The following is a 17,017-nucleotide window of genomic DNA, read 5'->3' on the forward strand; positions in this document are numbered from 1 at the left end:
CACCACAGCATAATCTGTTTTCTGCTTCCCATCCCAAACAACAGAACTGTCATCTGTAAATAATTTCATGTCAGAATGATCTGATAGAGTACCCATTAGATCTTCCTGAGCTGTATAGTTTAAGGTTAGAAATTGGGAACAATCGTGATCGGGTGTTTCATTTTTTTCTCAGGAAGGAAAGTGGCAGGATTTAAGTTTTCACAAACTTTAAGCTTAATTATTGGTCCTTCTAACAACAATGACTGATATTTAAGAAGCCAACTGTCTGTCATCCAGATATTAACTTTAGAGCTTAAGATTTCACTGACGTCATGGAAGTCAGTACAGTAAGAATTCGCCCATTAAAACTTAAGAGCTTCAGGTACTATTAAAGCAATAGTAGCAATTACTCTTAGACACTTGACCACCGACATGCCACTACATCTAATTCTCTACTCAGGTATCCTAAAGGTTGCTGGTGAGGTCCTCGAGGTTGTATCACAACTCCCTAGGCCATACCTTTTCTTTCAGTGACAAACATATTAAACTCTGATCCCGTGGGCAAGCTTAAAGCAGGAAATGCAGGAGATCAGATCGAAGAGCCTTAAAAGTCATTTGAGTATCTGGAGACCAAATCATCTTGTTGGTTTGGGCTTGTTGAGTTTCAGTTATAAGTTTATATAAAGGCTGGACAAGTTTCCCATAACCCGGAATCCAAATGCTGCAGTACCTGTGATGACCCCAAATCCTCTCGATTGTCTTAAAGTAATAGGTAGGGGATAATTTGGTATAGGCTTAATTCTCTTGGGCCTATGGCTCTCATCCCTTTGGGTATGATTAGGCCTTCAAATCAATGACTGAACAATATTTGGCTGATTCAGGAATTTCAGACAATAAAGTGTAAGAATTAGGCACCATGGGGTGTAAAGGAACCACAGTCTCATTTATTATTTGTAAATCTTGAACTAATCTCCATTTATCATTTGAATTTTTCACACCCAAAATAGGAGTGTTGCATGGACTGTTGCAGGGAATTAATAGCCTCTGCTCCTTTAAATGTTCAATGACAGGTTTTAACCCTTCTTTAACCTCGGGCTTTAGAGGATACTGCTTTTGATGTGGAAATATGTGAGCGTCTTTGAGCTTGACAGTGACAGGAATAGCATTTTGGGCTTGGCCCACAGTTTTTCCATCATCCCACACTCTAGGATTTACATTTTGTTCAATTAATGGGAAAGAAATAGAGGGCTTCATATTCATGAAAACAGAGGCATGGACCTTGCTCCGCATATCCCTCCCCAAAAGGGGTGAGGGAGACTCTGGCACGATCAGAAACTCGTGTGAAAACAGCACAGAGTCCCAGTTGCAGCTTAGAGGACAACTGAAATAGTAACATTTGGCTCATCCAGACAGTCCCATTACAGTAGTGGATTGGGGGAAAGTGGGCCAGGGGCTTCAGTAAGCACAGAGTAAGTTGCCCTGGTGTCCAAAAGGAAGAAAACAGATTGCCCCCCCCCCCACACACACACACCAGTTATTAATATCTGGGATTCCTCAGGTGTATTTAGAATGGGAGCTTGTGTGGGTACCTTCAGTCTTGATTGTCCTGAGAGTCTGACCTCTGGGGCCTATGTCTCTGGGGGCAGTCTCTCCTGTGCGGTCTTTTGAAGACAGGACATGCACCCAGGGGTGGCTTAGAAGCCTGAGGGCAATCCCACTTGAGGTGCCCCTCCTTTCCACAGTAATAACAAATCCATCCCTTTCCACCAGGGTCCCTCTGGGCACTTTTTTCAGTCTGTCTCAGAATGGTTCTGACCGTCATTATTAGGGCTTCAGTCTGTTCCTTGGTCTTTCTCTGCCTTTCTTTCCTCTCCTCATATTCCCTTCCATAATAAACTGTCTGAGTCAGTTGCAACAAATTATCTGAAGACTGATTTGATACATACACTTGTTTTAGTAGCTTATGGCAGATATCTGGAGCCAACTGAGTGAGAAATCTGTCCTTTCAGATCACTCTTCCCTCTTCACTTTCAGGATCAATCTCAGGGAATCTGTGAAGGGCTTCTCACAGTCTGTCTAGGAAGTTACCAGGTGTTTCCTTCTCTTCCTGTTCTATGTTTGCCAATTTGGCATAGTTTAAAGTCTTAGCATATGCTTGCCTGAGTCCTTCAAGAATACACCTGACAAAATGACTCTGACCCCATCGCCCTTTACTGTGCTATAGTCCCAGTCTGATTCTTTTTTCTAAATATGAATTTTTTATTTTAATTGGAGGCTAATTACTTTACAATATTGTATTGGTTTTGCCATACATCGACATGAATCTGCCACGGGTGTACTCGTGTTCCCCATCCTGAACCCCCCTCCCACCTCCCTCTCCATACCATCCCTCTGGGCCATCCCAATGCACCAGCCCCGAGCATCCTGTATCATGCATCAAACCTGGACTGGCGATCTGTTTAACATATGGTAATATACATGTTTCAATGCCATTCTCCCAAATCATCCCACCTTCTCCCTCTCCCACAGAGTCCAAAAGACTGTTCTATACATCTGTGTCTCTTTTCCTGTCTCACATACAGGGTTATTGTTACCAACATTCTAAATTCCATATATATGCTTTAGTATACTGTATTGGTGTTTTTTTTTCTGGCTTACTTCATTCTGTATAATAGGCTCCAGTTTCATCCACCTCATTAGAACTGATTCAAATGTATTCTTTTTAATGGCTGAGTAATACTCCACTGTGTATATGTACCACAGCTTTCTTATCCGTTCATCTGCTGATGGACATCTAGGTTGCTTCCATGTCCTGGCTATTATAAACAGTGTTGCGATGAACATTAGGGTACATGTGTCTCTTTCAATTCTGGTTTCTTCCGTGTGTATGCCCAGCAGTGGGATTGCTGGGTTGTATGGCAGCCAGTCTGGTTCTATAGTTGGGACCACCTGATTTCCAGTAGGGAGGGTGGCTATCTTGTCTTACCTCTTTTCTGCTAATTTATTACCAAGCCATTCATCTCCATAACTCCATAACTCAATAGCTTTCTCCAAAGCTCAAGTTTTTGAGTCAGGAGTTAGCATCTGCCCCAGGATATACATCACATCCTTTCAAGTAAGGTCATAAAGCAGAATAACACCCTTAAAGTCTCTAATATATTTTTCTGGGTCCTCTAAATAGTCTCCCAGGTCTTCTTTGATTCTTTGTATTTCTTGATAAGAAAAGGGCTCATTTGAAACTCTCACAGATTGATTATTTTTCCTGGTGGGTGCTTCATGGAGAGGCAACATCTTGTTTGGCTGTTCCTCAGCCTGGTGGGCTGCCATCTATGGTGTTGCAAAGAGTTGGACACAACTCAAGTGACTTAGCAGCAGCAGCAGCAGCCTCTTTGGCTGCCCTTCACTTTTGATCCCAAGGATAGATTGGAGAAACCTGTTTTTCCTTATCTCTTTGTCTCCTGTCCTCCATCTCATGCTGTATGTCACTCTTAGTTTTAGCTGTCTGAGCCTCTTTCACTTTGATTGTCTGAGTTTCAGTTGAAACCAGAGTAGTCCGAGGTTATATTGAGACAGCAGTTTGAACTGCTACTGAGACTGGAGCGGTTTGAAATTCAGTTTGACTTTCTACCAAGACAGAGGCAACCTGCCCCTGAGGGGTGCCCTGACTTTCAGTTTGCTCAGCTGGAAGCCCCCAATATGGGGGCAAAGTAGGAGGACAGGAGGGAGCTGAAGGTTTCACACCCAAATCTATACCCTTAGGACGTAAGTCTGGCATGTCTCTCAGAGAGAAAAAGAGGCAACACATATGCTACTTCTACCCATTCCCCTTGTTTTCTACAGAACTGGTCTAATTGTAAGACAATATTATAATTAAAGATGCTCCAACCGGCCACTGTTTCCCTTCCTCCAATGGATACCATGGCCATGCAGTATCACATAGGAAGATCAGGTGAGTCTTTTTAAGCCCTGGGGGTCGAATCTATCCCGGTTTTTCAGGATGCAGTTCAAAGGAGCGAGGCTGGAACTGTCAGCTCCCATCTGTAAGAGAGAAAAAGCAGCATCCAGTGGCCTTTTCTACCAGCGATGTCCCTCCCTGCTCTAGATGGGGGGTGGAGACAGGAGCTAGAGCTCCACCTAGCTACCGAACATGCTTTTGTCTGTCAGTTCAGTTCAGTTCAGTTCAGTTGCTCAGTCGTGTCCTACACTTTGTGACCCCATGAATCTCAGCACGCCAGGCCTCCCTGTCCATCACCAGCTCCTGGAGTTCACTCAGACTCACGTCCATCAAGTCAGTGATGCCATCCAGCCATCTCATCCTCTGTCGTCCACTTCTCCTCCTGCCCCTCAATCCCTCCCAGCATCAGAGTCTTTTCCAATGAGTCAACTCTTCACATAAGGTGGCCAGAGTACTGGAGTTTCAGCTTTAGCATCATTCCTTCCAAAGAAATCCCAAGGCTGATCTCCTTCAGAATGGACTGGTTGGATCTCCTTGCAGTCCAAGGGACTCTCAAGAGTCTTCTCCAACACCACAGTTCAAAGCATCAATTCTTCGGCTCTCAGCTTTCTTGATGATCCAACTCTCACATCCATACATGACCACAGGAAAAACCATAGCCTTGACTAGATGGACCTTTGTTGGCAAAGTAATGTCTCTGCTTTTGAATATGCTATCTAGGTTGGTCATAACTTTCCTTCCAAGGAGTAAGCGTCTTTTAATTTCATGGCTGCAGTCACCATCTGTCTGTAGTGCATGATAAAACAACCAACAGCATGGATTCCAAGTCCTTTGAAAGTCTAAATTCTGACATGTTTGGTTAGTATTTCTAATTCCTCAGGCAGTAGTGAAATGGTCAAAGAGACCAGCAAAGGTGACTGGAGAAAGAAAGTTTGGTTCACACACTTCACCCATTTCTGGCCTCTCCCCTTGCAGGAACTTTGGGTGCCTCTTGGCCTTGGCAGGTCGGTATAAACCTCCAACAAGGCTTCCCTTGGGGCTGCCTTTGGTCATCATGAGGCGCCACAAAACCGCAGAACAGGGCTCAGTGATGGCTCCGTGGCCAATTTCACATCTTATTCATGCTGCTTTCACACACACAGGCACACCATAGAGTTAGTAAAGTGCTGTGGAAAGTGTGTTTACTAGGAGAACCGAGAACTAGAACTCCAAGCATCCTTACCTTGTCTTGAAGATCCCAGAGGAGCCCCCAAGATGAACGGTTGCTGCTCCAAGCCGTGTATTATACCAGGATTTGTGACCTCCAGAGGAGAGGATTTCAATCCGGGGTCAGAGACAAGGCTTGACTACTTGGAGCTTTTTGTGTAGCAAAATTTTATTAAAGTATAATATAGATAGAGAAAGCTTCTGACATAGACACCAGAAGGAGATGGAAAGAGTGTCCCCTTGCTAGTTTTAAGCAAGGCATTTTATGTCTATTAGAGAGCTTCTGCTGCTGCTGCTGCTAAGTCGCTTCAGTTGTGTCTGACTCTGTGCGACCCCATAGACAGCAGCCCACCAAGCTCCGCCATCCCTGGGATTCTTTCTAATCAGATAAAAGAAACACCTCCAGGCTGAGAGAGTTTCACCAGGTTCTTCTCCCACAATATGCATTTTTGAGATAGGATGGCACGATGTCATCCCCGGCCATAAAACAATTGACATGAACTTTGGTTTGTTGAGCCATTAGAAGCCCAAGTTTTGAGAAAACAAAAGGTTAGTCTTAAGCAGAACTGATTTTGTCAACAGAGAAGGGGAAAAAGTCTGCCATTTGCAGTTTATTTCCTCCTGCCGCTTGGGGACCTCTGGCCTTCCTTCCTGTTACCCTCTCAATTCCACAAATAAGGGATATCATACGATATTTCTCCTTCTCTGTCTGACTTATTTCACTCAGTATGACAATCTCTAGACCCATCCAGTTTGCTGCAAATACATGACTTCATTATTTTTACTGGGTGAGTAGTATTCCATTGTATATATGTACCACATCTTCTTTATTCACCCCTCTCTTGATGGACATTTAGGTTGCTTCCATGTCTTGGCTTCCATGTCTGCAGTTCATGGGGTAGCAAAGAGTGGGACACGACCAAGCAACTGAACAACAACATGTCTTGGCTATTGTAAACAGACCTTCGATGAACCCTGGGGTTCAAGGATCCTTTCTGATCATGTCCAGGAGTGGGATTACAGGATCCTAAGATAGCCCCAGAGGTTCCATCTTGTTCTTTCATTCAAAACATACTCCTCGGCCTTCTCATTGTGTTTCACTTTCTCCCTTTGCCGTTTTGAAATTGGTTGAAACAGTAACCTTTCCCAGTCCTGAAGGCAAGTCCTTGTTGGGAGTGTCTGTATACTATCTATGTGAGCCCATTTGCTTTAGTTGGGAATGGTTCTAAAGTGAGCTTGGAGTGGATCTTCCCCCTGGTACACTGGCAGCTGCTGCCTCAATGGGAGGTTGAGCTAGATTCAGAGGAGTTAGACTCAGAGCCAGATGTGAGCTGGGGCTTTTCCTAGACTCCATGAAATCATCATCCTAACTGTCTGATGCTTTTGAATTGTGGTACTGGAGAAGATGCTTGAGAGTCCCTTGGACAGCAAGGAGATACTGCATTATAACGTTTGCAAAGACAATAGCTCTGCTGTCTCATTAGGACCAAATCCACATTGCAGAGAGAGCTAAAAACAGAGCAGACACTACCTAGGGGATGACACCATCCACAGTCTAGGAAAAATACTCACTTTGCTATACAGTGGGGATTCCCTGGTGGCTTAGTGGTAAAGAATCTGCCTGCCAATTCAGGAGACATAGGTTTGATCCCTGGGTGGGGAAGATCCCCTGGAGAAGGAAATGGCAATCTACTCCAGTTTCTCGCCTGGGAAACCCCATGGACAGAGGAGCCTGGCAGACTGCAGTCCATGGGGTCACAGAGTCAGAAAGGACTGAGCGACTATAACAACAACAACAAAATCAACTCTACTGAAGTTAAGAAAATGAAATGATCTGAATGCATGTACCTGACAAGGACTCATATGCATCATACATGCTCAATTCCTGCAAACAACCCTTGAATGTTTAATGAGGGGTGACATGCAAATGAAAAAGAAACACAAGGAAAGGTGCTCAACATTTTAAAAACCACAATGAAATACCTCTGTCCCCCATGCAAATGGATAAAAGTCAAAGTACTGATAATATCAAGTGGTGCTCAGGAAGTGGAGGAAGTGAAACTCTTCAATATTCCGGGGTTATTGTAAACTATTGCAAACATTTTAGAGTTTTGTCAGTTTCTTTGAAAGTGGATCATTAACATATGACCTAGCAATTACACCCAAGGTATTTACCCAAGAAAAATGAGACATGCGGCCACACACACACACAAACACAAATATTATGTTAGAATGATCATAGCATCTTTATTCATCGTAGAAAAATGGAAATAATTCAAATAGACATCAATAGGAACATGGATAAACAAATTGTGATATACAATAGTGTGAAATGGTACTTAGCAATAAAAAGGCACAGACTAGCAACATATGCATGAAGTGGATGAATTCTAAAATCATGATGAGAGAAACATGGCAGACACCAGGCAGACACAGTGTATTATTCCATGTATAGGGGCTTTAAGAACTGACAGAATTAATCTGTTGCTATAGAAATCAGAATAATTGTTTCTGGGGTGGAAGACTGGGGATACATGATTGAAAGGATTACGTGGGAACTTTCAGGAATAATGCAAATACTCCATATCTTGATTTGATTGATATAGTTGATAGACATACAAGCAGGAGATTTGGGTTCAAAACTGGGTTGGGAAGATTCCCTGGGAAAGGAAATGGCAATCCACTCTATTATTTCTTGCCTGGCAAATTCCATGGATGGAGGAGCCTGTGGGCTACAGTCCATGGGATTACAAAGAGTTGGACACAACTTAGAAACTAGACGACAACAACAAATACACGTATATACATTTGGAAACTCACCAGATTTAAGATCTACATGTCTCTGCGTAAAATACTTGAAAACACTATTCTTAATTATTTGCAAATAACACTGCAACACTACACAAAATATTACTCAACCTAAGCATACATTCTGCCAATAGTTCTCCTGTAGGATAAATCAGTTCTCATGGATGATTGAGTCATATGGCTAATTCTTTCTCCAGGGTGATTGGGAGGATGATATGGAAGAACTTGTCACATTCAGACTGAAGTATTGCTTCTTTTCCCTGGGAAGTCGGATGATTTCTCCACCTCCATGTGTGAATTTGTGGGAGAGACAGAAATATAATTAATGCTGAAATATTCCTGAAAGTAATTTTTGAAATCATTTGATGGGAATTTCCTGACAAAAAGATGAGATTGATATTGAAGCATGGATCCCAGGGCAAGTCTGAGTGTTTTTCTTCCAGGCTTAATGTACTTAACTTTGTTTTTTGTATCTCAGAAAGTTGAAGATATGAAAGTAAGCATAAGTTGATGAAGTCTGGTCCCCTTAACTCACCCATGAGGAGACTGACCTCAAATTCACATCCAAATTAATTTTGGAAGTAGATCTAAAACCAAGCTCTCATGCTCTTACATCTCACCTAAACTCGTCTTATTTATCCCTCCGTTCATTTTCCTTCATCATTATCAAGTAAAAGAAGAAAAGTGTTTCGTGATGTCTATCACTTTCTTCAAGTACTATTTTGCCTATGCCAACAGTCCTTAAATTATGTCTTCTTTTTTTAAAAAACACCAGTGTTCTACAAAATGTAAAGACATTTTCTGCTGGAAAAAAAGATCCTGGCTAAACATGTTTGGCAAGTCCCGAGTTTTGTGGCCTCTCTGAAGGTTTACAAAGCACAGGCCTGGTTAAGGCTCAGAGCCTACCAGCAGTGAAACCTGTTTGGCAACTTGTGGAACTCATGAACAAGGATATCTTAGTTACAGTATAATATAAATAAGAAAGAGTTTTATTCACGTTTTTGTAACTCCAAGGTTTGGACTCAGATTGCTGTTGTTATTTAGTTGCTAAATTGTGTCCAACTCTTTTGGGACTCCATGGACTATATAGCCTGCCAGGCTCCTATGTCCATGGGATTTCCCAGGTGAGGACACTGGAGTGGTTTGTCATTTCCTTCTCCAGGGCATCTTCCTGAGCCAGGGATCTAATCCGCATCTCCTGCATTGGCAGGCAGGTTCTTTACCACTGAGCCACCAGGGAAGCCCTTGCACTTAGAAACCAATAATCCCAGAAAAACGAAATCTTTCACTGTGCAGATTATGTGTGGGTAAGTATACTATTACCCCACCCTAGAGATGCTCAGTGTCAGATATTGCACAGTAAGCTGAGACAGAGATGCTAACAGGTTCCTGTGCCAAGAGTCAATGTGTGGTCCAGTCACACTATTGGGGGAGAGGCAGACCGAACTGCCGACGGGTTTGAAGAGAATAATTCAAATTAGGAAACAGCATGGACTAGGAGAGGAAATCATCTTACCATGTGGGTTTGGCTGGTAGAGCTGGAAAGGATGTAGCTGTCAGACTCTGTCTTTTTATTCATCCTCCTAAGCCACTTTACGTACTCATCTCTCACCTGAAAAGATGGTAAACAAAAATCTTGCATGTTAATGCTTTCTGGCTATATGCACAATGCTACCGAAAATAGTACTTTCCCCCATTTTTATTTGCAGATGGTCCGAGGAGGCCATATCAGATAGATTGATCTATGAGTGACTGTGTGTTAGTCGCTCAGTCATGTCCAACTCTTTGTGACCCCATGTACTGTAGCCCACCAGGTTCCTCTGCCCATGGAATTCTTCAGGCAAGAATACCGGAGGGATTGCCATGCCCTTCTCCAGGGGGGTCTTCCTAGCACAGGGATCAACCCCAGGTCTCCTGCATTGCTGGCAGATTCTTTATCATCTGATCCGCCAGGGAGGCCCCTATGAGTGATTACAGAGATATTATTTGTGGATCAGCCTGTGCACCTTTATGCTAATGATAACTCAACATTTATATTATCCTTAAGAGCATGAGCAGTTTTCTGTAACCACTGAGAACTGCTTCCTCCTCTCAATGTTGTTGTTGATGTTCAATTGCTAAGTCTTATCCCACTCTTTGAGACCCCATGGACTGCAGCACACCAGGTTTCCCTGTCCTTCAGTATCTCCTGGGATTTGCTCAAACTTACATCCATTGAGTCGATGATGCCATCCAACTATCACATCCTCTGTTGCCCCTTTCTCCCCTTGCCCTCAATCTTTCCCAGTATCATGGTCTTCCAATGAGTTGGCTCTTAGCGTCAGGTGCCAAAGTATTGGAGCTTCAGCTTCAGCATCAGTCCAATGTATATCAGTTCCAATGTATATTCAGGGTTGATTTCCTTTAGAATTAACTGGTTTGATCTCCTTGCTGTCCCAGGGACTCTCAAGAGTCTTCTCCAGCACTACAGTTTGAAGTGTCAATTCTTCAGCGCTCAGCCTTCTTTATGGTTCAACTCTTACATTTATACCTGGCTACATGTCTCTCTGAGATCCATACAACCCCACTGGAGTGAAACCTAGCAATATCTATCTATTTATCAAGTCAGAATGCAGTGCAAAATCACTGCTTAAAAAGTTTATGTGGTATGATACATGTTTCAATGCCATTCTCCCAAATCATCCCACCCTCTCCCTCTCCCACAGAGTCCAAAAGACTGTTCTATACATCTGTGTCTCTTTTGCTGTCTCACATACAAGGTTATTGTTACCAGGTTTGATGCAGGATACAGGATGCTTGGGGCTGGTGCGCTGGGATGACCCAGAGGGATGGTACGGGGAAGGAGGCGGGAGGGGGGTTCAGGATGGGGAGCACGTGTACACCCGTGGCGGATTCATGTTGATGTATGGGAAAACCAATACAATATTGTAAAGTAATTAGCCTCCAATTAAAATAAATAGATTTAAATTAAAAAAAAAAGTTTATGTGGTCCGGCCAATGCTGGCACCTGGATCATCACTACCACCACATTCTCCTACACTCAGAGCGCTGCCCTCACTACACATCTTTGGGTTCTGGGACTGGCAAGGGTTTCCACATCAGCTTTACTGCCCTTCTTTGGCTGGTTGTCTCCTACCCACCTTAAGCCCCTCACCGTCAAGTCTAAAGAAGCCCTACTTGGTAGTTTAATATCTCCCTAACAATTTTCCCCAAGGTGAAAATCACAGTTGGTTATTCATGTCTAATTATGTTGTTTCCCATTTCTGATTTCTTCACTGTTCAGAAAGCAGCCCCTGGATCCCCCAGAGCCAAGCAAGTAATAATCATTAACATACAATATGAATAGTAAGAAATGGAAACCACTGTCCCCCAAACTTTAGTTTTGCTGCTGTTAGACCCCATATTCATGATCTGAGAAGAATGGGGCCACTACCATCCAATACTCATTACAGATTCATGAGTTGGGAAACTGGAAAATTGGAAAACGGAGACTTGAATGCCCAAAGGGGAATCAAGATGGCGGAGTGGTAGGATGTGGATCTCACCTCATCCTACAGATACATAAAAAAGGTTCTACAAACAGGGGCTTGAACTCCCGGACTCAGTGGAGAATGGTAGGCTTGGGGAAAATGGGAATACACCATCAGGCAGGAGGGCATCATGTGGGAGAGAAGGGCTAGCCAGGTGAACGCATGAGAGGACCCCAGCTGGGAGCTGGGAAGAAGACAGGATGGGTCCTATTACCTGCTGGTTGAGGACGCAGTGGACCAGGAAGATGTAGACTCCCTGCAGGACGTTGGTGATGGTGAACGCATAGGCGACGATGGATCTGATGGGTTCCTTTATCAGTTCAGTGAGAAAGAAGCCAAGGCACCAGGAACAGCCCAAGAGGAAGAGCTGAGCAATGGCTTTAAACGTCAGCATCCTATTAACACCAAGAAGGAGAGTCACCAACTCACCACCTTCTCTCTTGAATTTTGTCTGTCCTGTCTTCAGGCCCCATCTGCCTTCCTCTCCAGTTGTTCTTTAGTTGCTAAGTCATACCTGACTCTTTGCAACCCCATGGACTGTAGCCTCCAGGCTCCTCCGTCTATGGGATTTTCCAGGCAAGAATACTGGAGTGGGTTGCCATTTCCTTCTCCAGGGGATCTTCCCAGCCCAGGGATTGAGCCTAGATCTCCTGTATTGGCAGGAAGATTCTTTACTACTGAGCCACCTGGGAAGCCTATTCTCTCCAGTTACTGGTGAAATTTTCTCAAGCCAAGATGGACTTGGAGAAACTGTGGTTGTGATGCAATATTTGGAAGTAATGCTATCATTGTCATTGTAAAAACTTTAATAGATGAACATGAGTTTATTCCATGGGTGTTTTCCTCTAATATGAATGTTTATAACTGGAATGATAATTTGTGGTGGTGGTGGTTGTTAGTCGCTAAGTCATGTCCAACTCTTGTGACCCAATGGACTGTAGCCCGCCAGGCTCCTGTGTCCATGGGATTTCCCAGGCAAGTGTGGTATTTTACCACTACTTATTTTGATGCAGCAGAATACACATAACACAAAATTTACTACAACTATATTTAAACATACAGTTCATAGGCATTAAATACATTCACATTGTTGTACTACCAGCAACACTATCTTTCTACTGAGCTTTTTTTTCACCCTGAAAAACTGAAACTGTATCCATTAAACAATAAGTACCCATTTCTTCATACTCTCATCTCTTGGCAACATCAATTCTACTTTCTGTTTCTATGAATCTTCTCATTAATTTCAAGGTTTCAAATGCATATGATTTTAAGGGTGATTCTCATTTGACAGTGGTTCCTAACAGGGTAGGCAACTCTCTACAGATGACTGTTTAGGGGCTTCCCAGGAGACTCAGTAGGTAAACAATCTGCCTGCTGATGCAGGAGATGTGGATTTGATCCCTGGGTTGGGAAGATTCCCTGGAGGAGGAAATAGCAACCCACTCCAGTATTCTTGTCTGGGAAATCCCATGGATAGAGGAGCCTGGTGGGCTACTGTCCATGAGGTTGCAAAGCGTTGGGCACCACTTAGTAACTGAGCATGCATGCATGCTTGAAAAAGCAATCCTTTAGGACTACAACCGATGCTAAGCCCATTAAACTGTCTAAACCCGTTTTACCTTGTGTTTTGTATCTTGGACACATCTTTATTGAGGGAAGAAAGTCGATCTCTCAAAATCCACAGGGTTATCGAATAAAAGATTAAGTTTATCTGAAAGAAAAAAAATAAGATGCTAATTGTGGACCAATATACAGAGTCAGGTTTTTTTTTTTTTTTATGATGGCCATTCTGACCCGTGTGAGGTAAACTACTCATTGTAATTTTGATCTGCATTTCTCTAATAGTTCATGATGTTGAGCGTCTTTTCATGTGTCTCTTGGCCATCTGTGTGTCTTCTTTGGAGAAATGTCTACATAGGTCTTCTGCCCATTTTTTGATTGGGTGTGTTTCTTCTCATATTGAGTTTCATGAGCTGTTTGTAAATTTTAGAGATTCATTCCTTGTAAGTTGCTTTGTTTGCCAATATTTTCTCCCATTCTGATGGCTGTCGTTTCATCTCATGTATGTGTACTGCCATGTGTGAAGATACCATGTGTAGAGAGCTACAGATAGCTAGTGGGAACCTGCTGTAGAGTGCAGGGAGCTTAGCTGGGTGTTCTGTGATGACTTAGAGGGGTGAGATGGGGGTGGGTGGGAAGGAGGGTGGGAAGGAGAGAGGGGATATATGTGATGGCTCAGAAAGTAAAGCATCTGCCTTCAGTGCGGGAAACCAGGGTTCAATCCCTGGGTCAGGAAGATCCCTTGGAGAAGGGAATGCCAACTCACTCCAGTAACCTTGCCTGAAGAATTCCATGGACAGAAGAGCCTAGTGGGCTATGGCCCATGGAGTCGCAAAGAGCTGGACATGGCTGAGTGACTAACATGCTACATGCTGTAGCTAATGCACTTTGTTGTGCAACATTGCAGGGCAACTATTCCCTAAGAAAAAAATAGAGTCAAACTAGAAAGCACTGAAGATCATGGGAAAAGGTATGAGATTTTATAGTTAGAATATGTTGCAACTTGGGGACTTCCCTGGCGGTCCAGTGGTTAAGACTCCATGCTTCCAATACAGGGGACGCAGGTTCCATCCCTGGTCAGGAACTAGGATCCCACATGCCTCATAGCACAGCCAAAAAGTTAAAAAATATATATGTTGAAATTCCTTTGGAGCAGACTGGGGATACTTGTACAATACCACCAAGGAGCTCCTGAAAGGCACAAAAGAACATGCGTGGGTGGCCAGGTGGCACACAGTGCAATGTAGTGTCTCCACCAACGCCTTTCCTTGCACACATGGGCCATGGGCAGGTATTCTCCAGGCTCATTTCAGATAGTCTGGGGCATGTGGCTGAATTCTAGTGGATGAGATGTTGGTCGCAGTGACATATGCCTGAATCCTACACAGTCTTCAACTCTCTTCCCCTCCAGCAACAACCAACAAGTTCATATGTCAAAATAATTGAATCATAAAAGAGAAGCTGAGGACTTCCCTGGTGCCACAGGGGCTAACAACCTGCCTGCCAATGCAGGAGATACGAGTTCAATTCCTGGTCTGGGAAGATCCCACATGCCTTGGAGCAACTAACTTCATGTGCCAGAACTAGTGAGTCCATGTGCTGCGACTTCTGAAGCCCTCATGCCTAGAGCCTGTGCTCCACGACAAGAGAAGGCAATGGCACCCCACTCCGATACCATACATACTTAATATATATTTGTTGAATAAACAAATGAGTGGGTGTATAAAAATATAATTGTGAATATGATAGAATTATGTGATTTGGAAGTGATTTCACCAAGTGTTCTTAAATCTTCTTCAGTTTTTATGTTTGTTCGACTCAGGATATAGTCTGATGATTAGTCAGTACGGTATGCTAGATATTAGAGATACAAGGATGATTTCTTCTCTATTCATCAGCATTTAAATGTGCTCAAAATTTTTTTCCTTAAAAATTTTTTAAATTTTATTATTTAAAAATTAATTAATTTATTTTAATTGGAGGCTAATTACTGTACAATATTGTGGTGGTTTTTGCCATATATCAACATGAATCAGCCATGGGTGCACATGTGTACCCCCATCCTTAAGCCCCCTCCCAGCTCCCTCCCCACGCCATCCCTTCTGGACTGTTCCAGAGCACCGGTTTTGAGTGCCCTGATTCTTGCATCACACTTGCACTGGTCATCTATTTCACATGTGGTAATATACATGTTTCAATGCTATTCTCTCAAATCATCCCCCTCTCTCCTTCTCCCACATAGTCCAAACATCTGTTCTTTACAACTGTGTCTCTTTTGCTCCCTTGCATATAGGGTTGTCATTACTGTTTTCTAAATTCCATATATATGCGTTAATATACTGTATTGGTGCTTTTCTTTCTGACTTACTTCACTCTGTATGATAGGCTCCAGTTTCATCCACTTGTTAGAACTGACTCAAATGCATTATTTTTTATAGCTGAGTAATATTCCATTGTGTGTATGTACCACAACTTCCTTATCCATTTGTCTACCAATGGATATCTAGGTTGCTTCCATGTCTGAGCTACTGTAAACAGTGCTGCAATGAACACTGGGGTACGTGTGTCTCTTTTGACTCTGGTTTCCTTGGTGTGTATGCCCAGCAGTGGGATTGCTGAGTTGTATGGCAGTTCTATTTCCAGTTTTTTTTTTGAGGAATCTTCACACTATACTCCACAGTGGCTGTGCTAGTTTGCATTCCCACCAACAGTATAAAAGGGTTCCCTTTTCTCCACACCCTCTCCAGCATTTATTGTTTGTAGACTTTTTGATGGCAAAAATATGCTCAAAAAATTTAAATAAAGACATATGCTCAAACATCTACTATTAAAAGGAAACAAATGAATGTTAAAATAGTACTTAGATTGCCCTCCTACACTGTTGGTAGGAATGTAAACTGGTAAAACCGGGATGGAGATCAGTATGGAGATTCTTTAAAAAAGTAAAACTAGAACTACTATATGATTCAGCAGTCCGACTCCTGAGCATGTACCCAGAGAAAGCCATACTTCGAAAAGATACATGTTCCCCAGTGTTCATGCAGCTCTATTTATAGTATGCAAGACATGGAAGCAACCTAAATGTCCATCAGCAGAGGAATGGATAAAGAAGATGTGGTACATAAATACAATGGAATATTATTCAGTCATAAAAAGAATGAAATAATGCCATTTGCAGCCACATGGTTACAACTAGAGATTATCATACTAAGTGAAGTTAAGTCAGAGAAAGATAAATATATTATGTTCTTGCTTATATGTGGGATCTAAAAACAATACACAAATGAATTTAAATACAAAAGAGAAATAGACCGACAAACAGAAAACAAACTATCATTACCAAAGGGGAAGTGGAGAGAAGGATAAATTAGTTGGTCGGAATTAACATATGTACATTACTATATATGAACAGATAAACAATACAGACCTACTGTATAGCATAGGGAACTATATTGAATACCTTGTAGTAAGCTATAATGAAAAAGAATCTGAAAAGTATATATATATGTGTGTGTGTGTGTGTGTACATATATATATATATAATATACTTTTCCCATTTACTTTCCATTATATATATGGCTGAATCTCTTCACTGTACACCTGAAACTAACACAACATTGTAAATCAGCTGTATTGCAATAAAAAATAAAAAATAGTACCTCTTTTGACCTTCAAATTAAGTTGAATACTACATACCACACACACATACTCTATACACACATGGCACCTGAGGCAGACACACGCACACTACAAACCTACCAAGATGACGGCTGATATGGGTCCTAAGAAACTCAAGATAAACCCCTTCTCTATGTTGATCCAGCAACTGAAAAACAGAAAGCAACAGTGGCAGCATTTTGAAAGGTAATGGAATACAATACATGATCTGCAATAGAGAATATTTATATAGGACTTCTTGGGCTTCCCAGGTGGCTCACTGGTAAAGAATCCACATGCAATGCAGGAGATGAAAGAG

At 42.5% G+C, this 17,017-nt stretch overlaps 1 protein-coding gene across 1 annotated transcript in view; it reads right to left on the reverse strand.

The window, feature by feature from the left end:
* Positions 1–7,362: 7,362 nt before the first annotated feature.
* Positions 7,363–17,017, reverse strand: part of LOC147368702 (adhesion G protein-coupled receptor E3-like) — a 43,120-nt gene continuing 33,465 nt past the window's right edge. The window contains exons 15-19 of the mRNA XM_086409754.1: positions 16,801–16,867; positions 13,101–13,192; positions 11,693–11,873; positions 9,465–9,560; positions 7,363–8,233 (exon numbers count right to left, since the gene is read on the reverse strand). Coding sequence (XP_086265880.1) covers positions 8,183–8,233; positions 9,465–9,560; positions 11,693–11,873; positions 13,101–13,192; positions 16,801–16,867 — 487 coding nt within the window. The 3' untranslated portion in view covers positions 7,363–8,182. The remainder of the gene's footprint in view (positions 8,234–9,464; positions 9,561–11,692; positions 11,874–13,100; positions 13,193–16,800; positions 16,868–17,017) is intronic.

The sequence above is a fragment of the Bos grunniens genome, chromosome 7 (assembly GCF_055505025.1).
Source record: "Bos grunniens cultivar Pamir isolate PY7600 chromosome 7, Bosgru_T2T1.0, whole genome shotgun sequence".
Taxonomy (NCBI): Eukaryota; Metazoa; Chordata; class Mammalia; order Artiodactyla; family Bovidae; genus Bos; species Bos grunniens.